Source organism: Prionailurus bengalensis, chromosome C1 (assembly GCF_016509475.1).
Source record: "Prionailurus bengalensis isolate Pbe53 chromosome C1, Fcat_Pben_1.1_paternal_pri, whole genome shotgun sequence".
NCBI classification, from domain to species: Eukaryota; Metazoa; Chordata; class Mammalia; order Carnivora; family Felidae; genus Prionailurus; species Prionailurus bengalensis.
Genome location: NC_057345.1, coordinates 104,698,809 through 104,721,936, shown reverse-complemented (window position 1 = coordinate 104,721,936; position 23,128 = coordinate 104,698,809). Strand labels below are relative to the sequence as shown.

The window sequence follows — 23,128 nt, the reverse complement described above, 5'->3', positions numbered from 1 at the left end:
GATACTTAGAGGTTACAGCCACCTTCTTTGCAGGAGACCAACAGACCAACTGTGGTTGCAGAAGAAATAGTGTCCCATGTCCTGAAGGTTTTAAGGCGTTTGGCAGACTTTCACTTGCCCAGTCTCCCCTATGTCCATCTTCAAATTCTTTAACTTAAGATTTCTGCAAAAAGTATATCCTACAAAAAGTACTTCCCTCCACCATCAACACATATATCCCAGTAGATTAACTGCCCCTCTTTCAAGCTTCTTATTTTGTGACTATTCCCAGTTATTCCTTGGGGGTCTAATTTTCATCTCACCGGTGCGTTTCATCCATTTTTTTTTTTCTACTTCTGACTTTCATTTCCCCATCCTGAGCCACTGCAGGGGGGTGGATGGAGACAAGTATAGCTTCACCTAGGTAAAAATGGCAAGATGGTCTACTGACAAAGGATGTGTAGTGTGTGTGTGTGTGTGTGTGTGTGTGTGTGTGTGTGTGTGTGTAAGAGTAATCAGAGGAACCCAGCCTGACAGGTCATGAACAAGGGTAATTGTCTTAATCTGTCCCCTTAGACTTCTCGGTTTTCTGATTTCTGCATATCTTCCAGTTCTTCCTCGCTCTAATGGGAGGTTAAGGGAGCGGCCCATTCCACTCTTCCTTACTGTTTCTCCCAACTTAGAATAGGTGAAGTCAGAAAATTACCTAACAATGTGTGGTATAACTAAAAGATCAAAGTATTGGGAATCATAAGACCGATGTTTGAATCCCTCTTTGCCATCTCCTAGCTTTAATTTTGGGCAATGTATCTAGCCTCTCTGAGTGTCCGTTGCCTTATCTGTAAAATAATAAACTCTAGTTAGTCATTGTGATTAAGTAAGACACTGCACTTAAAGTACATTGCATGGTGTCTGACGTAGAGTAAGTGCTCATTAAATGTCCTTCCTTGTTTTAGCTCCCCAACCCGTTGCATGTGATCTTGGAAAGATAGAAGTGGGGAGTAACTCCTGAGTCTTGTTTCCTCATCTACATCTATGAAATGAAATCGTTGGACAAATGATCCTTAAGAATCCTCTCACTCTGTCTACATACAATTCTCCTCAGCCTGGCATCCGGGCCTTCCCCGCACCCAAGCCTCGCCCCCGGGGTCTGACTTGCTTTCCAGGACTCCCCACAGGACTCCCAACGAAGCGCCCAGGATACGCTTCTCCCTTAAAAAGAGTATCGCTTTGTCTCTTTGCAATTGGTTGCTCAGAACCTCCGCCCTCCTCCCTAATTTGCCTATGGCGGAGTGGAGCCCTCCAGCTCCCGCCCAGTCTCTGCTGATTCGTAGAGGACCTGGCTCGTCCCCGCCCCCGCTTGACTGACGGCGGGGCTGCGGCACCGCCTCAGTCCCTGGGCTCTCGCTGGCGGGGGGTGGCTGGGACCTTCAGCTCGCCAGGCTGGCAGGGTCGGGGCCGCTGCTCCACCGGCGGACGGGATGGAGACGATGCGAGCACAGCGGCTGCAGCCCGGAGTGGGCACCAGCGGGAGGGGCACTCTGCGAGCGCTTCGGCCCGGAGTGACTGGGGCCGCGGCCGCCACCGCCACACCCCCGGCAGGCCCCCCGCCCGCACCGCCGCCCCCCGCGCCGCCCCCGCCGCCCCTGCTCCTGTCCGGGGCCCCGGGGCTGCCGCTGCCCCCGGGCTCCGCCGGCAGCCCCGCGGTGCTGCGGGAGGCCGTGGAGGCCGTGGTGAGGAGCTTCGCCAAGCACACGCAGGGCTATGGCCGAGGTGAGTCTGCGGCTCTGGCCTCCTGCGGGACACCCTCTGTAGAGGAGCCTTGCTCCCATAGTCCTCTGGATCGCTTTTCCTGGCGCAGAGCCCTCACATGCATTTCCTTTTGGGGAGTTTCCTTCTGGGCTACACACACACACACACACACACACACACTCTCTCTCTCTCTCTCTCTCTCTCTCTCTCACTTATACACACCTCTCCCCGCCTCCTCTTTATTGAGGTACTACTATATTCTGCAGGGACCCCTTTTTACAAATAACAACCCTCTTTTCTTCCCAACCTTTTCTCCTTCAGAAATGGAATTCTTCCTGTAGCTTAATACCTTAACATCTCTTTGCCTTTGAGGACCCGTCCCCATTGTGTAGGATCCTATCTTTTATCTCAGATCCAAAGCATTTCTCACTCACCCTCTCAACCTTTCTTCTGTGATCTCAGCAATTCCTGCCCCCCCCCCATTAATTTATCCCACCTACTTAATCTTTCTTTTTAAAGATTTTTATTTTTTAAGTCATCTCTATACCCAGCATGGAGCTGGAACTCACAACCCCCAGATCAAGAGTCACATGCTCCAATGACTGAACCAGCCAGGTGCCCCTCCATCTATCTCCTTAACCTTGACTTTTGAATTCTTTTCTTACTTACCCCTCACCCTGAAATTTCCAGTGCAGCTTCAGAATTGCTGGGGGAATTAGGTAGTGCCTTCACAAGTCACTTAAAATTGTGCTTTTAAATCTGGAACCATACTATTGAGCCCATACCAGCCTCCTGTGACTTAGTACCTCACTTTGGTGTCTTTTTAAGTATGGAGCCTCACAACTCTGGCCTCTCTGTCTGTCTGGCTCTGTTTTCCTGGCCCTTTCCCAGAAACTGAGGATAAATCCCAGGCTTTGGCTCTCTCAATGTTAAATTCTGTGGAAATGAGCCAGGCAGAAACCCTATTTCCATTAGAAATCTTCATCTTACAGATGCCTAATTTCTAGGGTTTCTGAGAAAGGGACTGTGAGGATTTTCTTGGTTGTTTTTGTTTAATCAGTGCAGAATTTCCTGAGTTTGAGCTCCAGATTTATAGTGTAACAAGTAACACAATATAGTGAGGGGTGTGGGATACAGAATTTAGGTCTGGAGTTTCTGAGACATCACTTTTTTCTGCTTGGTTAAATCCTGCCTCAGCTGAAAGTGACTATATCTCTAACCTTCTAGTTGAACAATAATGCAAAGAAAGGTTGCAGGGCTTTCTTTGTAGACTGTAATGCCTTTTTTCCACTTCCCTATGAAAGTGTAGTGAAAAGAGCTTACGCGGGTTTCAGAGGCAGACAAGTGTGGGTTAAATCCCAAACTAAATCTCTGTCACTTGCCAGTTATGTTTTGGGGGAAGTGACTTAACCTCACCAAGCTGCAGTTTCCTCAAGGGTTATTAGGGGGTTAAATGAGATATTGCACACCTGACACATGATGGGTACCTTAAAATGATGAGTATTACCTCAAATTTATTGGTTCATATATCCTTGAAAGAACACGTCTCATTTTCTCCCATTCTTAGATTCTGTCAGTGTAGACCCAAAGATTCCTATGAAATCAGATTTTTAGATCCATTTTGCTCTATGTGCCTAGTGATACGTTTACCATCAGTTTCCTTTGGTTCTTTAACATTTTGAACTCCTACCCTGGGGCTGGCACTCTGCTAGGTGCTGGGAATGTAAAATGCTAGGTGCTTCTGAAATTCATCATGATGGGATATAGTTGTTTGTCTAGTTTAATTCCGAGATTTAACAGGGCCTCGTGATGGAACTGCCATCAGCTATTGTCCTGCTGCTGCTTCCAGTCGATTTGAGACCAAGGGAAGGTCTTTGCCTCTGGGCATAGGGGCAATCACCCTAAAATGAACCCTTCCTCTTGGAAACCTATAGGCATTTATTAGAATTGTAGAGGAGTGTGCCCTCTTTCTTGTTGGTGTTACCTGGAAAGCCTCTGGTTTGGCATCTAAACTGAGAGTACTGTAAAAACTTTTTCATTTCCTTAGACAGGATGAAGAAGCAAGGGGATTTTACTGACAAAGAGCAATCAGTCAGGCTTCAGACTCCTTCTTCCAACCTCCCTACCTCCCACCACACTCCTCATTATTCCCGAGTTTCTCATTTCCAGTCTGGGTGTCCAGCCAGTACTTTGGGAGAGTTTGGCAGATAATTCAGCTTCAGGCAAGCCAACTCTCTGCCGATTTGGCTCAGAAGTCCTTCACCACATGGAATCACTTATTCTGCTTCGATTAATAGGCAAAAAAAAAAAAAAAAAAAAATAGGGTATGTACCCACATACCCTTGTGACTGATGGCCCGGTATTTGGGGCTGGCCCTATTCCCCTGAATATAATTCACCTTGATCTTTGCCCAGGCCATTATCTGATCCAGGAATGCTTTACTGTATCATCTTCAATTCGTATCCTTCACCTTCTTCTCGACTGCTCCCAGATCACCTTTTCTAGTCACAGTCTTTAGATTTATCAGCATGCATGTGGGACCTCAGCATTTGTTTTAAAAACACAAAAAACAAAACAAAACTCTTCTGTTATTTCACCCATCTGTCCTATACCTCTCCCCCCGCCTCCACCCTCAATCCCCACCCAAGATACACACATAACTCAGTATGCTGTAGGATTTTAATCAGCTTGTGGTGCACAGGGTTTGGAATCAGAGAACCTGGCCCTGTCAAACAGTGGCTGTGTGATCTTGGATAAATTGCTTAATCTCTCTAGGCCTCATCTGTTCCATTCATTGGACAAATATTTATTGACCACCAGATGCTGTGGTGAACAAGACAGATACTGAGTCCCTATCTTCATGGAGCTCACAGTCCACTTCACAGAGTATGTGTGAAGGTTAATGGTACAATAAGGCAGGATAGTGCACCAGAAAGAGGGTTAGCTGTGAGGCAAACATTGGTTCTAAATCCTGGTTCTGCCACTGTGGCCTGTTCCTTAACGTGTTTGCTTTTTTTTTTTTAATGTTTTTCTTTTATCAAAGTTTATTTATTTTGAGAGAGAGCACAAGTGGGGAGGGGCAGAGAGAGAGGGGGAGAGAGAGAGAGAGAGAGAGAGAGAGAGAGAATCCCAAGCAGGCTTCCCACTGTCAGTGCAGAGCTGGAAGGATGCGGGACACAAACCCACTAACTGTGAGAGCAGATCGTGACCTGAGCCAAAATCAAGCGTCAGACGCTCAACAGACTGAGCCACCCAGGCGCTCCTCAAGATCTGATTTTTTAAATAAACTCTACACCCAATGTGGGGCTCAAACTAACAACCCCAAGATCAAGAATTGCTTGCCCTTCTGACTGAGCCAGCCAGGTGCCCCAGCTTGTTCACTGTTTGAAAAATGGGTATTGTAACACTTACCTTGATAGTTTTGTGCGTATTAAATGAGGTAATGAGCATAAACCACACAGCACGCAGTTAAGATTCAATGGTGGTTGCTATTATTATGCATTTGGAAACCCTTTGAAAACTGCAGATGATGGGTATTGGTAGCATTACCATTGCCTTTGCCCCTTTTTACGCATGGCATGTACTCCCCTTCTGATGTGGACAGCTGGCAGTCTCTAAAACTGGCATGATTGACTGAATGACCAAGTCACTTTCCTTGCTCTGTAACTTCTGGATTGCCCTCTTCAAACCTGTATCTTTGAAATTGTTGCTCTCCCTTGATATCACAGTATGGTTACGTGATTGGACGTTCTGCCCAGCTACTTACTCCACTACGTTGAACGAATGAATCTTGTGTGGTATTTTCTGTTTGGTCATCATTCCTTTTCCTCAGAACCACAGCTTCTTCGCTGATAAGTGACTATGGAGTTAAAAGCCTGGATATTTCCAATTTGGGGGATGTTGGATTAGACCTGTGTTGATTTCCTGTAGCTGTTCTAACGAATTATTTCACATCTGGGGGATTAACACAACAGGAATGTATTCTCTCACAGTTCTGGAGGTGAGAAGTCCAAAATCAGTGTCAGTGGACCAAAATCAAGGTGTTAGCAGGTCTGTGCTCCCCTACCCCCACCAAAGGCTCTAGGGAAGAAACTGTGACCTTGCCTCTTCCAGCTTCCGGGGGCTGCCAGCATCCTTGGCTTGTGACAGCATCACTCTGATGTCTGCCTCTGTGTTCACACTGCCCTCTCTTCTTCTGTGCTTCATCAGTTCTCCTTCCCGAAGGACCCTTGTCATTGCATTTAGGGTCCACCCAGATAATCTGGGTTAATCACCCCATCTCAAGATCCTTAATCACATCTATAAAGTTTTTGCCACCTGAGGTGACATTCACAGGTTCAAAGGATCACAGCATGGACATCTTAGCAGGGGGCATTTTTCAGCCTACCATAGTCCTCTCCTAAAGTCACTGTCATCTTGCAATCCCTTCCTTCCAAGGAGTTTATGCACTATCGGCTATTCAGGGGCATGTTCTACAAGTTGAAAATAGGAAGCATCAGATGGGATATTGTTAACCAGCTTCCCTATCTTCAAAATAATGTGAATTAAGCTGGGCCAGCCTATTCTCGCCATCCTGTATGATCAGGGAGAATCTTCTCATTCATCTCTCAATTGTATTAGCTATTTAAAAAATGTTTATTTATTTTTGAGAGAGAGAGAGAGAGAGAGAGAGAGAGAGAGAATGTGTCCATGCACGTGCAGGAGGGGCAAAAAGAGAGGGAGACAGATGATCCAAAGTAGGCTTGGCACCGACAGCAGAGAGCCGGATGTGGGCTCAAACTCACTAACCTTGAGATCATGACTGAGCCGAAGTTGATCGCTTAACCAAATGAGCCACCCAGGCACCCCTGCATTAGCTATTTATTCATGCTCTCTCACCACAACATTGTATTTATTTTTATGATATAAATTTTTTTAATGTAATTTCATGTGTTGTTTTAATGGTTTCACTCTGGTTTAATGATTTCACTGTATGACAGTTGTACAATCTGTACCTCTCATCCCATTTCAACATTAATATTTTATCTCCTAAGGACCAAACCCAAAATTATTCTTTTTGTTATTGTTCAACATCATGGTACAAACACTTAAATATACCTCACTATTGGGGTGCCTGGGTGGCTCACTCGGTTGAGCGTCCGACTTCAGCTCAGGTCATGATCTCATGGGTTTGTGAGTTCGAGCCCCATGTCACGCTCTGTGCTGACAGCTCAGAGCCTGGAGCCTGCTTCGGATTCTGTGTCTCCCTCTCTCTGCCCCTCCCCCACTCATGCTCTCTCTCTCTCTCTCTGTGTCTCAAAAAATGAATAAATATTAAAAAAAATTTTTTTAAATGTACCTATCTTGGTCTTTCTTGTCTCTTTTAGTCCAGCATCCTCCAGTGACTCCTAAAAAGCAATTGTAGGTGTCAGATGTGTACGTCTTGGTCATTGCTAACCCTCGCACGTCACAGGTCTTTAAGCATCCTCATGTAAACCATTAGATGCATGGTTCCTCACTGGAAATCTGATAAAACCTATGGGCGCCCTCTCCCCCACCACATACTCTACACACACACACGTGACTTCATTGTGGGTTTTAGGGAGCTTGTGAATTCCCATGAGGCTCAACCATGGACTGGGTCTTGGACCAAATTGGCATCAGGATGTCTTACACATTCTGTCTCTAGCTCTGTCACAGCTGTGTGACCTCAAGCAGGTCATTTCCCCTTCTGTGGCCTGAATTGGACTAGATGATCTCTGAAGTCCCTGTCAGCTCTAAAAATCAAAGAGCCTGTGAGGTGTTTCAAATGCAGATCACAGTTCATTGCTTTTCTCCCAATCATTTAATTCTGCCCAATTTCCCATTTCATCCATTTCTGACATAAGACTCCCTATCTCCTTTGGCTTTGAATAATCGTTAAAAACTAGTCCTGCACTGTGTACCGAGAGAGATTTAACTGGATATCAGAATGGACATATGCTTTTTCATAGGATCTTCCCGTTTACAATGGTTTCCTCCCCTTTCTCTTTATTTCAATATTCTCCCTGTTGTTTCCATGTCAGGAGAGCTGTCACCCAACGCATTGTGCTAAATTTTCTCAAAGAGGGAACTGGGGCTGAAAAGATCTCAATGGAAAGAACAAAGATGGCTAAGCTTTCTGGGCAGCAGTGACCTCTGAAGAGCCCTGCCAAAACTAAGGGTGGGAAAGACAGAGTTTCCTTTTAATGCTGCCTTTTAATGGAAGAATGAACATTCTAAAAAGTCAGTTAAATATAGGGTGTTAGGAAAGAGCTTGCGAGGCTTTCAAGCTCTGGCTGGTGCAGGGAGTGCTTGCTTCAGTTGCAGAGCAGGGAAATACCAGTTATTACTGGCCACTAGGTTTGAGACACCTCACTGGCTGGGGATTTGTATTATTCACCTTTGCGTCCCTAATGCTTAGAATAGAGAGCTATGTACATATTAAGTGCTCACACTTTCTGCCTAATGTGTGTGTGGCAGCCATGAAAATGTGCTATTCATATCTCCTGCTGCAGGGGCATAACTGACTGGCAGCCTTAAGCTGCTGTCCCCTCTGTGTCCATCACCTCATGTGCACTGAGGCCACACATCCTGCAGGCTGCCCTCAGTCAGCGACCGAGCCCAGCAGGGGCACTAACTCAGGCACATGTTGGTACAATGTGGGATTTCTCCGGCTTGGGGACTTCCCACTGGCCTGGCCAAACCTTTCTTGGAAATGCACTGCCAGCTGCGACTCTCATATCCAGACCTTCTTTCCCACCCCCCTTCCATAGGTGTCAGACCTTCAATCTGGGTCTGAAGCCTCTCCCTTCTCCTACTTCCTTTCCAATAAATCTCTTGCATGTTTATCCCATCTTGGTGCCTTCTCCTTGGCAGACCTAAACTAACACAATATAAAAGAATGAATGAGTCCTTGTAACTGACAGTAGAGAGTGGTCATGTTGGAAGATACTGAAGAAGGCATTTGATCATTTATTATTATGAGGCTTTTGTTAAAGCCACTTGAAATGTCTGGAACCCTAAAGTCAAAGTGATTCTTTCCAAAGGAAAACTGATCTCATCCTTCCTTCTGTCTTAAGCCCTTCAGTGGCTTCCCACTGTTGTTAAGATAAAGCCGTTACTCTAGTGTGGCCTGCAAGGTCCACTTTGGTCTGGTTCCTGCTTCCTTTTGCAATCTTATCTTGCACGACCCTTTCCCTTGCTCTCACTTTTTGAGCCACACTGTTCCCTTTATTTGCTGTCTTCTCTGCTGCTACAGACCCTTTGTGTGTGTTATTCCTTCTGTTCAGAACTCTTTCTCTTACCTTTTTGCCTAGTGAATTCATACTCATATCTGCACTTAAATATCACCTTGGCTGGGTAGCTTTCTTTGGCCTTCTCCATGAGGTCAGAAGTCCCTATGACCTTTCCCATCTACCAGACTCCTTTATAGCACTGATCACAGTTGCGATTTTTCATTTGCTTGAGATATCTGGTTAATCTCTTTCTCTCCCTCTTTTTTTTTTTTTTTAACGTTTATTTATTATTGAGACACAGAGAGAGACAGAGCATGAGCATGGGAGGGGCAGAGAGAGGAGGAGACACGGAATAAGAAGCAGGCTCCAGGCTCTGAGCTATCAGCACAGAACCCGACACGGGGCTTGAACTCATAAACCACGAGATCATGACCTGAGCCGAAGTCAGACACTTAACTGACTGAGCCACCCAGGCACCCCTCTCCCTCTTTGTTTTATTATTATTTTTAATGGATGGGGTTTTTAATTTTTTTTATTAAAAAAATTTTTTTTTCAACGTTTATTTATTTTTAGGACAGAGAGAGACAGAGCATGAATGGGGGAGGGGCAGAGAGAGAGGGAGACACAGAATCGGAAACAGGCTCCAGGCTCTGAGCCATCAGCCCAGAGACTGACGCGGGGCTCGAACTCACGGACCGCAAGTTCGACCTGGCTGAAGTCGGACGCTTAACCGACTGCGCCACCCAGGCGCCCCTTTAATTTTTTTTAAGTTTACTTATTTATTTTAAGAGAGAGAGCATGCGCATGTGCAAGCGAGCACACAAGCAGGGGAGGTGGGGAGGGGCAGAGAGAGGATCCCAATCAGGCTCCACACTGTCAGGAGCCTGATGTGGGGCTGGATCCCATGAATCATGAGACCCTGACCTGAGCCAAAATCAAGAGTTGGATGCTTAACTGACTGAGCGACCGAGGCACCCCTCTCACTTCTTCTTTAGGTTGTAAACTGCATAAGGAAGAGGAACAGGTATGGTTTTGTTCATTATTGTAGCCTAGCATCCAGCACATAGTCTAACACAGACTAGGTACTCCATACATATTTGTGCAATGATTTTGCCCAATTATGGGGGGATGAGGGGAACTATTCTGGAACACAGTCTTGAGTCTGGGGTTTGATTTTACCCTAATACATTAGCTGGCTACTATTTGCTAGAAGTGGCAGAAGTCAAGAGACTTCTGGGTCAGAGACAAAGGACTTTATTGCTCATAATACAACAGGTAGCATAAGCATCAGATTTGTTTGCATCAGTTCCCCTTGCCTCCCAAGTCTGACGTGAAGGGCTCAGGTGGATGCTTGCAGAGGCCATAGGTCACATTACAGAAGAAGAATGCTGAGCTGCGGGAACCTGCCATGTCATTGTAGGCACTAAGCAGGCTTGTTCTTTGTCCCAGAGGGAGACGTTACCTCATCCCTTGAGTTTCTTGCTGCAAACACAATCCTGAGAAATGGCCCAAGTAAAGAGCAGCCAAGTCCTTGAAATCTTGGCATACCCAGCAAGCTGGAAAGGACCACAAGAGACCTGTGAAGGAGAGTCTCCCAATATACAGTTCCTCCAAAAACCACTTAAACCTAGGGAAATCCTCAGAAGAGAAATTCATGCTCAAACACACACACACACACACACACACACACACACACACACACACACTGTGTGTGTGTGTGTGTGTGTGTGTGTGTGTATAACATTTAAAATTCCAAGATGAAAAAGGAATCTGGCTATGGGTTTGCTCACCAGAAGCACAGGTTTGAGAATGGCTAGAAGGACCACATTTCCTTGAGTGGCAGTATCACATGAGGTTTAGGAACATTGACTCTGGAACCAAGACAGTGTGGGTTTGAATTCTTGCTCTGCTACTTTCTCGCTATTATACCCTTGGGCAAGTCCTTTAACTTCTCTATGTCTCATTTCACTCATCTGTAAAATGGGGATAATAAAAGTACCTGCCTCATAAGGTTTTTGTGATTAAATAGGTAAAGCACTTAAGGCAGTGCATGACACACAGGAAGCGTTCAGTAAACGCACTTCTCGTGCTGGTGTTTATTACTCTAGGCCACCTGACCAATTGTGGAATGATTACTTGCACTTCATCAGGTGGGGATAATGGTCTGCTGACCTGGAAACTCGGCCTCCAATATTTAAGTTATTCTGCTTTGGTGTTAGGACTAACCAAAATGTGAACTAGAGAGGTGGTGTAGGAGGCCAGGCATCCTCTGGTCTTCCTGTGCAAATGCCTTAATCAGAGTCTAGGTTTACAAGTTTAAATGCTTTTAAGCGGTAAGGAGCTAGGGCAGGTCAGACCCTTCACGTCAGTATAGGATACAGATACTGTATGGAAGCACAGAACTACTTTCGAGGTGTTCTCATTGCTGAACTTAACTGCTTCTCTTTTGCAGTGAATGTGGTGGAGGCACTTCAGGAATTCTGGCAGATGAAGCAGTCCCGTGGGGCAGACTTGAAGAATGGGGCTCTGGTGGTTTATGAAATGGTTCCCTCCAACAGCCCTCCTTATGTCTGCTACGTCACTCTGCCCGGGGGAAGTTGCTTTGGGAGCTTCCAGGTAAGAGTTCCAAGGTGGCAGTAGCAAGGAGAAATGCTTAGGTGCTAGCGGTGGTTTTCTCCATCACTTTGGCCATTAAATCTCTGTCAGAAATCACATATTTGAGGACCTGAAACCAATTCTGGGCAGATCATTCTGATCAGCATCTGAGGCTCATTTAACCACAAAAGAACCTCAGTGGCTTTTCTTTCAGTCTACGAAAACTCACACCCACTTTGAATTTGAGCAGTTATGAATACGCCCTTAGTATATCCAGACTACCAGCACCTGCCCCATGTTCTAATCTGTCCAACTTCCTGCCATCTCTTTTTGAGAACACAGAGTAATATTCCTTATCCCCAGTACTTTTTCATAGGCAAATTACTCAAGAAAGCAATGTTTGTGTTCTTTAAGAGGCCAAAGTGGAGGGATTATGTATGGTGGAAATAGTATTCATCTAAGAATTAGAAGATCCAAATTCTCATCCCCCCTGCCCGCCCCCCCCCCCTTCCCGCCACAAGCAGGGCAAGTCAGGTAAATTCTCTGGGCCTCAGTTTCCCCATCTATAAGATGAAGGAGATAGGTTAGATTGTTTCTAAAGTCTTTTTAGTGCTAGCATTCTACAATTATACGAAAGAGCTGTGATATATGATGATGGAGACTGGTTGTTATAGGGTAAGAAGAAATTTGACTAGTGTGAATGTTATCATCAAAGATGGATTTTTTACATCGACCATAGGAAGGTAGCCTTCTGAGATGTCAATATAGAGTCTGAACAGGAATTTAGAGAAGATAATAGACATTTTGTTCTGTTCATAACCCTTAGACAAAGGTATAACCCCTGCTATGTGCCACCTTGAACTTCCCTTATCATGTTACTTATCATGACATATCATAATTATTTCACCTAGTGGATTATGCTCCATGGAGGTAGAGATTATGTCTGTCTTCTTTCTCAGTCAGTTTTAGATCTTTACCACCCACTCAGCACACAGCAAAGAGTAGACATTTAATAAATCTGTGGCATGAAACAGGGCCATTGCAGTTCAGTTCCTGCCTCAAACAGAAAAGTCCAAAGAGGCTTCATTTCAAATAAGGTGACTAATTTTTTTCCCCTCAGAACCCCAACAATTTCAGAGAAATAAATATATGCTCAGGACGACTAATGTTTCTTCTTTCTCTCCTAGAGAATAAGATCTCCCCTTCCTTCTCTCACCTCATCTTATTGTTGAATAAAGATTTGATAATTTTATGGTGATGCCCATAATTGGATCATTACAGTCATTTGATTTCTATTATTTTCCCCCAAAGAACAGTACTATCTATCTTGGCCTGTTTTAGCTTGTGTCTTCTATACCCACTTTGGCAGGTGAAATTTCTCCTGGTGGTTTTCTTCATGGATGGATGATCTTTCAGGAACACATACTATAGAATGAGCAGCAGCCTAGTGAACAGAGAAGTAGAAATGGAGAAATTGCAGAAGACAACTTAGGGTTAATGTACCAAGCTCCATATTCTGTCTCAGAGACACCTGTCAGCTAAAGAAAATCGGGAGTTATTAAGGGGGTTAAGTAGTGAACATATCCTGGTCTACTTTTAAAAGCCATAACATTACTTTCTTCCTTTCCTCTGACCCTAATCATAAATGACAGGAGACACAGGCCTTTGAGGCAGCCAGTGATGATGAATTATATAAACAAATACTATGGGGATTTGAGGTTGAGTGATTTAAGACTTCTGAAAATCAGCCTTGGGCTATGATACCTATGTTGGAGACAATGTAAAAAACATGAATTAACTTTTAATATTTTCTTGCTTTGTTCAGGTCAGCTTTCCTTCTCCTTGCTACCCCTCTCCTCCTTGCTTCCCCTGGGGGGAAAAAGACTACACATTCCTTCTTCAGACCTTGGGCTCTGCTCAGGGATAGCTCATTGACTCACTGCGTTAGTGGGGGAACTGCCTGCTCACAGCGAAAAGTGAAGTCCAAGAATCCTGGATGGGCGCTTCTGGTAGAGACTAGAGGCCTCCTCTGCAGAAGCAACCTAGAGAAGACCTATTCTACTCCTAGCTTATCTAGAGGGATGAAAAGAAATCTTGCCTGTGCATGGAACAGGAGAGCAAGATACAAATTTCTAACAGGCTGGCCAGATTCTGGCTTTTGAGTAATTAATTCTGTTGACAGTTGAAACGGGCGTATTTTTTATATCCAGTGGTTATATGCTGACTTCAGCAGCCTTCCTCATTCTGCATTCAATTTGGTATGAGCTATAGCCGTCTCCAGTTCCTTAATGACTTCAGGATGTTGAATCAAAATTATGTTTCCAAATGCCTCAACCATTTTACAAAACAAACTTTGGAGGGTATACTGCACAAACTGATTTTTCCAAAGACTACCCAAGTGTCTTCTATCCTAATGTTTCCCTCCCACTGTTCCTTCCTTTCTCTCTCAGACACACATATATACATATTTTCTCTCTCTCTGTCCTGCCTAGTTTTGCCCCACAAAAGCTGAGGCCCGGCGGAGTGCTGCAAAGATTGCACTGATGAATTCTGTGTTTAATGAACACCCTTCCCGAAGAATCACTGATGAGTTCATTGAGAAGAGTGTCTCTGAGGCCCTGGCATCTTTCAATGTAAGTTACAGGGAGTTCAAAGAAAAGAAAGTGGGGGATGGGAGAACTGGCTGGCTGGGAAGTCTTGTAAATCACTGGGAATCAGAGCGGGATTTCTTGTTTTCTTTCCTGTATAGACAGGAATTTATTTTCTGTCAATCTTGCATATTACATCCTCCCTATGTCTCAATCACTGATTCTATGTGTATGTTTATGTTTTTGTTGGTATTTTGCCTCTTTCATTGTATCTCTTTGGTATCTAGAAACCTTTAATTCAAGATTTGTGGAATTTTAGAGATATTTCAAAATAAAACCTGAGCTTGAATTTTGCTTTTCCCAATTTTGGTTTAAGACCTTACTCCCTTCTTACTTCACTGTTCTTTTCTTTTTTTTTTTTTTCTTTTTTTAAAAATTTTTATGACTTTTCTTATTGCCATTCATCTCCGTGACCTCTCCTATTAATAAAGAACACTTTATAATACAGTGTCTTAGTTTTTATTTTTTTCCTTTCCACGGTGGGGTGGGTAATTTTTTTACTCTTTCAAAAGAATGTTCCTTCAAATGATGATGATGATGATGATGACGATAATCACAGCTAATCCTAATTGAGTATTTACTTTGTGTCAGGGACTGTTCCAGGGGATTTATGTGTATTTTATGTCATTTGATCATCACCATAATGCTCTGAGATATAAGAACTATTAGTACCCCTGTTTTACAGATAAGGAAACTAAAAACATAGAAGTGAAATTTTGCCTGAAGGGTTATAGCTAGAAAGTGGTAGAGCCAAGACTGGAACCCAAGTTGACTCAGAATTTTCTAGCTTAGGGGTGCATCCTGGAAATGAACACTGCCTTCTCTCTTCCTTCCCGCAAGTTCACTGATAGGGTGATAGGGTGAAAGTCTGACCAATTTTCTGTTTCTGTTCTCTTTGAAGTTAAGATGTAATTACATATACTAAACCACTTCAGTTATCTGTTTTTGTATTTATTAGTGTTGAACACTTTAGATAATAAGTTGGCTTCCCTCTGTTACCCATCTGATTTCCTCCCATTTCTCTTTGCCCTGGTCAGAAGTATCTACTAAGGAATAAAAACAATTTTTTATATTGATCAAAGCCAATTAAATTAAGAAAGTACATTTATCACCCTTAAGTCACCTAATATATTATAAAGTGAAACACTGGTTTGGATTATAGAAAGCAATGCTTATAAGCATGGACTCTGAATTCATCGTTTTGAAATTATGGTTTTACTAGCTATGTGGCTTTGAGCAAGTTACTTAATCTAAGTCTCAATTTCCTCATCTGTAACAATTATACCTGTAGGATTACTGGATAGAAGAGAATATATTTAAGCACTTAGCACGTGTTACCTGTTTTGATGCCTTTGGATGCAAGTAATAGAAAAATCTTACTTCAAACTGACTTAAGGGAATACACCAAGAAAGGAAATTTACTCTCTAACATGACAGGAAGTTCAGAAGTAGAGAAGATTTCAAGGCTGGTTGATTCCATGGATCAAGAATGTCATCATCTACTAGCCAAATTCTTTCCATCTCTCCATTCAGCCATCCTCTAGATACTGTCTTTGTCCTTGAGCTGGCTCCCTTCAGATGCAAGGGTGCAAGATGACTACAGAATTTCAGATATTAAATACAGATGTAACCATATTCAAAGACAGAAAGACACCATCTTTCTTTCTCTCTTTCTTTCTTAAGTAGGTAGGCTCCACACCCAATGTGGGGCTTGAACTCAAGACCCTGAGATTGAGTTGCATGCTCTACCAACTGAGCCAGTCAGGTGCCCTGAGACCTTCTTTTAGTACCTCTTTAGTAGTAAGGAATCTTCTCCCAGAAACCCGCCAATAGACCTCCCTTCTACTTCCTAATGGCCAGAATTCCCACCTTAAAACCAATTACAAGCAAAATGGGTTAGGATTTACCCACTGAAATTAGAGGATAAAATCACTCTTCCCTGAGGGAGATACATGGGAGATGGTAGGTAGTAGAACAAGATTAAGGTTCTATAGTAAGGAAGAAGGAAACAGATGTCGGCTAAGTCACCAGCAGTGTCTACTACAAAGTGTTTAGGAAACAAATTGTTTTTATTCTCTGCCAATATTTCTATTTGCCTAACCCCTCAAAACTGAGAATTTAATAGATTGCTCATTAATTTCCCAGTGGAATTGCCATACTCCAAATCACATTGATTTCAGGGCACCTGGGTGGCTCAGTCAGTTGGGGGTCTGACTTCGGTTCAGGTCATGATCTCATGGCTTGTGAGTTCGAGCCCCGCCTCGGGCTCTGTGCTGACAGTTCAGAGCCTGGAGCCTCCTTCAGATTCTGTGTCTCCCTCTCTTTCTCTGCCCCTCCGCTGCTCATGCTCTGTCCAAGAGCAAGGCCTGGGATAGATGGGCTTCTCTGCCCGCAGCTTCTTCTGTATACCCCAGTTGGCTGTACAGAGATAATCATTACTTTCTATGTACTTTATCATGGAAAACTCTGGAGGTACTGAATAAGGTACCATATTGAATGATTATAGGCAACCATGAAACAGGTTAATTGCTTCAGGGCCCTAAATGCTAATAGTGAAGGTTACCTTTTTCCTTCCTCTCTGTAGCTTTTCTTTTTTAAATCCAAATTTTGTGTTCTTTGCTTCACCACGAAGATTAACTACTGGTTGGCACGTTGCTTCTCATAAGCCACAAAATAATATGGGTTGACCTTGTGTGACTTCTTGTTGATTCTAGCAGAGTGAAAACAAATAAGCCAGCACATATGGTATACTTACTAAGCGCATGGAATTATTATAATACATATACAGTACAGCCCCATGGAGAAGTGCCCCATAATAAACTGAATTTGGATATAACTTGATTGGCTCCTCACTTCTACCTAGTCCCCTTTCTCAAAGAGAGCAGAATCTTGGGAGGCATGGAGCAGGGACGGTGGTGCAGAATGGGCTAGAAAGATCAGGCAACTTGTCAGGAAGTAGAAGGAGAAAGTTGGGTCCCTGTGTTCCCAGAAGTCTCCTGGTTTTATTTTCCTAGATCAGGCTGACAAAAAGGTCACCAAAAAAAAAAATAGCAGCTGCCCTTATTTTGGAAGTCCCAGCCAGCCCCAGGGTGTGGAATTATCCCCAGTAATACTAAACCGCCATCAAGTACCACTAAACCAAAGCCAGTACCAGAATGGATTTGGATTGTGTAACTGGATACCAAGTCTAGTATAATAATGTATCACATTTTATATAATTGGAGTTTTAAAACCACATTTATCCCTTTTTAAATAATTTCTTATTTAATTCTCAAAACAATCTTAGGAGATAGATCTGTGATTATTCCCATTTTACAGATGAGGAAACAGGAACAGAGAGGTTAAATGACTTCCCCAAGGCCTCAAGATTAGTAGGAGATCCAGTCTATACCGTATTGTTTGTTTGCATAGGCAATGAATCTTAGTTCTATCCCCACAGGGTCATGTAACCACTGGAACACACAAGCCAAATGTCTAAGAGGCTAAACTGCTACCCAGAATTTACTATGCTTTATGGCTCCTACTGTTTCCCTTGAAAATGCATTTGCCCAATTATCCTCTAGGCTAGTCCAATCCTGTGTGTTGGACTCACTCTGTTATTTTGGCTAAATTGGGGTTCTTCTCTATGTTTCAGTGTTCCCTCTTTGTAAGATAGGGAAAATCAGATTGACCTCTGTCACTTGAGTTAATATGTGTGATGACTTTGGAGTCTTCTAGGTCTATGCTGACCAGCAGAATAGCCACTAGCTGTTAAACACCTGATATGTGGCTAGTATGACTCGAGATGTGCTGTAAATGTGGAAGAGACTTCAGATTTTGAAACCCTGGTATAAGAAAAAGAATGTAAAAATTTCATGAAAAATTTTTATGCTAAGTGTAGCTAAATTATATTTTGAATATATTAGCTTAAATAAAACATGCTATTTACATTAATTTTACCTGTTTATTTTTACTTTAACGTGGCAACTAGAAAATGTTACATTAGATTGGGGGCTTGCGTTATATTTCTACAGGACCGTGCTGCTTGAGGTGATAATCCTGATTGAAAATCTATTTGTCTTTTCCTTTCCTCTGTTACAGGGCAACAGGGAGGAAGCTGACAACCCAAACACAGGGATTGGTGCCTTCCGATTCATGCTGGAATCCAACAAGGGCAAGTCAATGTTGGAGTTCCAGGTACCATGGCTCTCATAACATGGATCAACCTGCATTTATATTATATTATATTATATTATATTATATTATATTATATTATATTTCCTTCTAATCCCTAACTCATTGATCATCAGTTGGAAGGCAAGGGAGAGAAGGTTAGAATATTTTTCAATATATAAATACCTTCCTTCCCCAAAGGGCACATCAGAGTTGGTATAAGAGATGCTTACGTAAATACATTCTGTAAAAGGTCCCCCATGTAATTGTGATGCAAACCCTCAATATAAATCACTGTTCTGGCACTTCATGTCTTCTTCCTCCAGGAACTAATGACAGTTTTTCAGCTGCTGCACTGGAATGGCAGCCTTAAGGCCATGAGGGAGAGACAGTGCTCTCGGCAGGTAAGAGACCCTGTCTGTGAGAGGAGTCTTGCAGAAGGACTATTTCGAGGTGGCTGTTATGTTAGACATAAGCAGGCCTAGAGTTACCAGGTTGTGAATCCTGAAAGCCTCAAAGTACCCTCTTCATTCCTAACATCTTTCCTATTTAGATCTTAACTGTAGCTCTTTTGCCTGCCTTGCTTCCCCCACGGGGAAGTTTCCCTTAAGAATCTCCTTAAAGGACTTACGTGCTGACTTCAGTTAGGACTCCAAGGCTAAGAGTTCCTCATCCCATTGGGTCCATTTGGTATGAACCTTGACCTTGTCAGTAACCTTCATTTTCCTTTCCCCTTGCAGGAAGTGTTGGCTCATTATTCACACCGGGCCCTGGATGATGATATTCGCCATCAAATGGCATTGGACTGGGTGAGCCGGGAGCAGAGTGTGCCAGGGGCACTGTCTAGAGAGCTGGCCTCTACTGAGCGGGAGCTGGACGAAGCTCGGCTGGCAGGCAAGGAGCTGCGCTTCCACAAGGAGAAGAAAGATATTCTCCTGCTGGCCGCTGGGCAGTTGGGCAATATGCATTCCTCCAACTGCTAGGCGTCCATGCACATACTCCCCATCCTCTCCAGACTCTTTTTGATAATGTCTTTTCTAAGACTTAGTATGATTTCTGTACATACTTTCTCAATTTTATACTTTAAAATATAGATATATATATGTATATGTATAAATTCTACACTCAGATCCCACTTTGCTGAGAGATCCCTTTTCTTCTAGTTTTTGGATGTAGTTTCCTTTGAAACATCCTCATTCCACTTTGTAAAAAGAGCAGGCTGTCTTCAGAGCTTTGTTGGTGCTTATACTCCCAGCTCTGTGTAGTCATTTCAATAGCACAAAATGATTGACAAAGTGTTCTTATAATCTAACATGGAGTTTGAATAAGGTCTGTGTGCCCCACCCTCACCCTCAACCTCATTCCTGCTTTCTCTTGGACTCCAAACAGGGTACGAGTATGAAGGCTTTGGCTTGAGTTTATCTTGAGTTGGGCCTACTTAGTACTGAGCTGTTCCTCCAGTGACTAGACATTTCCTTGCCTAGACTCCCCACCAACCGCTTCCTGCCACTCCCTTACTCCTCCTCTGCCTCCAAGCGGTACTTCATTTTGAGACTTCCTTTATTAATTTGGAAGGAAGTAGACAGCTGCTTGTTCAAATTATTCCTGAGAAACTTCCCAGGAAGAAGAGAGGAATTATAAACACAAAACTAGGTGTTTATCACGTAAGTTGCTTCTGGGGCATAGATACCATACCAGCTTCCCGGGTGTGTTCTTGCTCCAGAAGGGATCAGCATTGAAGCCTCTTCCAATATTCCCTCTTCACTCCTCTCTGCTCACCCAGCTTCACTGAGCCCTGTGTTTAAACCTTCCTGTCTGCAGAAATGGGTAGGAGGGAAAACATATTTCCCAACTCTGTCTCTTCCCTTCATGTTGCTCTTTGGAAACATTATTTGTCCTCTTTGGTGAGGGCCGTGTTCCTCTCTCTCCCACAAAGTTGCTGCTGTTTGCTACCTTTGATGTCCATAGATTCACAGTTGTTTTCTCTCTTTTCTTTCCTCTTCTTCCACGTTGGTTATTAGAGCAGGAGTTGATCAAGAAAATTAGTTGCGATTGGCATTATGGCACTTCCTAACTGGAACCCTGGGGAGACTGCAGGAGGGAAAAGAGACTACATGATCAACTGTGTTTTTAAGACTCTCTGCCTCCCACCCCCAATCTCTCTCCTGGATGAAATAGGGGAGAAATATCTGGAGTACAGCTAAAGCATTCCTCTTTGGGAGAATTTTTTATAGGTCTCTCAAAGATGTGTTTTCCCTTTGTTTCTATAAACTCCTTTATACTATATTATAGTTCGGTGCACTTTCTAAAATGTGCTTGGGACGTTTCCTGTTTCTGCAAAATTGGACTTTCCATTCTATGATTATACACTTTGTTTTTAGAAATAGGTTAGGAAATAGGCCACAATTTGCTCTTTTGGATCAGACAGGGATAAGATGAAAATCAGCTTTTTTGCTTTTGAAATCATCTTGGTGATCAGTACATATGGGATCAGTGGTAAGGAATCTAGCAACTGTTTTAGTGCTTGAAAGGGACCTCCTGGAATTCTCCAAGTCCCATCTCTGTATACCACGAAGCACATGTAGGGTAGGAGTAGAGGCTCCTATGTTAAATAACAGGTATGTCTACCCAGTTTTTATTGATATTTATAATCCAGACATCATAAACCCTCATTTCTCCTATGCTCCTTTCTCTGAGAAGTGTGAAGGGGTGTGAGTTGTGGGAAGAACTTCTCCTTTGCACCTCCTGGATTATTTTTCTCAAGTAACAACCAGTTAAGATCCCAAAGCACTGGAGAAAAATTGTTCCCTGATCTGTCCACTTTCATTGTTAAAGATTTTGCTTATCTTTTTACTACTTTCTATGTATTTTATATGTATAATTTTATACAATTAAAAACAGATTTTTGTCTAGTGAGCCAGATTGACTCTTTCTTAAGACATATGTATCAGAGGAGCTCTAAAACGACCCTTTCTTTTATAAACAGACTAAAAGATAATTTTGATTAGTATTTTTTGGGTGGCAGAAATAAGATTATACTGTTGGGGGAAGGCATTCTGCTTCCCCTTCAGACATTTGAGGAACCTGGATTTTGTCACTGACCCTTTCTTTTCAAGCTCTACCCATTTCCACTAGCGAACTCACTCACCATGGTGACTTCAACTCTATCTTATACACCATTCTCAATCTCTTTCACCCTTTTGAGCTTTTACATCTATATTTCCATGACATCACCAACTGAATTTATCTTATTTTTTAAAATTTTTAAATGTTTATTTATTTTTGAAAGAGAGAGAGAGAGCAAGCAGGGGAGGGGCAGAGAGAGAGGGAGACACAGAATCCGAAGCAGGCTCCAGGCTCCAAGCTGTCAGCACAGAGCTGCATGTGGAGCTTGAACTCACAAGCAGTGAGATCATGACCTGAGTTGAAGTCGGTCGCTCAACCGACTGAGCCACCCAGGTGCCCCTCACCACCTGAATTTATGACACAAGCTCTCTGAAGTCACATATTCAAAATAAAAGCCATTTCATACATGCTCTTCTTTGACTCCCCAAATCTGTTATTAGGATTATTATCTACCCAGTTACTTAAATTAGAACCTTAGGTCCATTCCTTACCATGATCTAATCAGTCACTTGCTGTTGAGTTTACCTTCTATATAAACTTCCTAATCTGTCTTGTCCATATCCACTGCCTTTATCATCTCTGGGCTGGACCACTGCAATAGCTTCCTTACCAGCCTCTGCCTTCATTCTTAACATCCTCTCAACTACTGTCAGATTTCTTTCTAAAATACTTAGGAGTGCACCACTACCTTGCTTAAACCATCACTTAGCTATCCTTGTCCTTAACAGCATTCCCCGAAGTTTTATATGGGAACCCTTGGTATTACCTGAGATGATTTTAGGTGGTAGAGGGGCAAACATTTTTCATTTTTACTTATTTTATATTTTAATCTGAAACTGTAGTAGAAAAAAATACAGAATTTACATTTATGGCAGTGATATTTAAATTTAGTGCAAATTTGTTTAATTAAAAAGTCAGTCTACATAAGGAGAAACACTAATCAAGAAACAGCATGGGGGCTATTTACAGTTGTGAAAAATCATGAACACTCAAATACTTGAAGTACAGAAATTCTTGCCTACGGGATAAAATCTCAATATCCTTAGCATGGCATACATTTTGGCCCTAACCTGTACTTCTAGCTTTATTTCCTAGCCACACAGCATCAGGCAAACAATTTCTTGCCATTCTGATATTTGTTCAATAAGCATGTATCAAATGTCTACTGTGAGCTAGACACTGGTCTAAACTTGGGGATATCGTTGTAATTAAGGGTCTCTGCCATAAGGATTACACTCTAATGGGAATTCAGACAATAAACGAGTCAGAAAGTAAACAAGGTAGTAAGCTAGTTCTGTGAAGGACATAAACAAGAGTGAAGGACAGGAAAGTAGAGAAAGTAGTATTTTAGGGAGACCTAAAGGATGAAGTTGAATGAGCCATGTGAAGACCTGGAATAAGAGCATCAGGAACAGAAAGTTGCAAAAGTCCTGAGGTGGGAAAGAGACAGCACAATTGAGGGAAAATGTAGGGAGAGCTTAATAAGAAGGCAGAATGGTAATGGAGGTCGTTGTAAATAGGCAGAGTAGGCGGTTCAAATTTTATTCCCAAGTGAAAAAGTCAAGGAAGGGTTTTGTTAGGGATATGACCAGCTGATTTTTTCAAGGATCACACTACCTACTGTGGAGAATGGATTAGTGT

The 23,128-nt window shown here is 42.9% G+C and overlaps 1 protein-coding gene across 1 annotated transcript; it reads left to right on the top strand.

Moving 5' to 3' along the window:
• The first annotated feature begins 1,357 nt into the window (after window positions 1-1,357).
• LIX1L (limb and CNS expressed 1 like) lies at window positions 1,358-21,277 on the top strand. Its single transcript, XM_043576067.1, has 6 exons — window positions 1,358-1,752; window positions 11,419-11,582; window positions 14,054-14,194; window positions 18,290-18,385; window positions 18,688-18,765; window positions 19,102-21,277. The coding sequence occupies exons 1-6, from the start codon at window positions 1,461-1,463 to the stop codon at window positions 19,342-19,344; spliced, it is 1,014 nt and encodes a 337-aa protein (XP_043432002.1). The 5' UTR covers window positions 1,358-1,460; the 3' UTR covers window positions 19,345-21,277.
• Window positions 21,278-23,128: the final 1,851 nt, after the last annotated feature.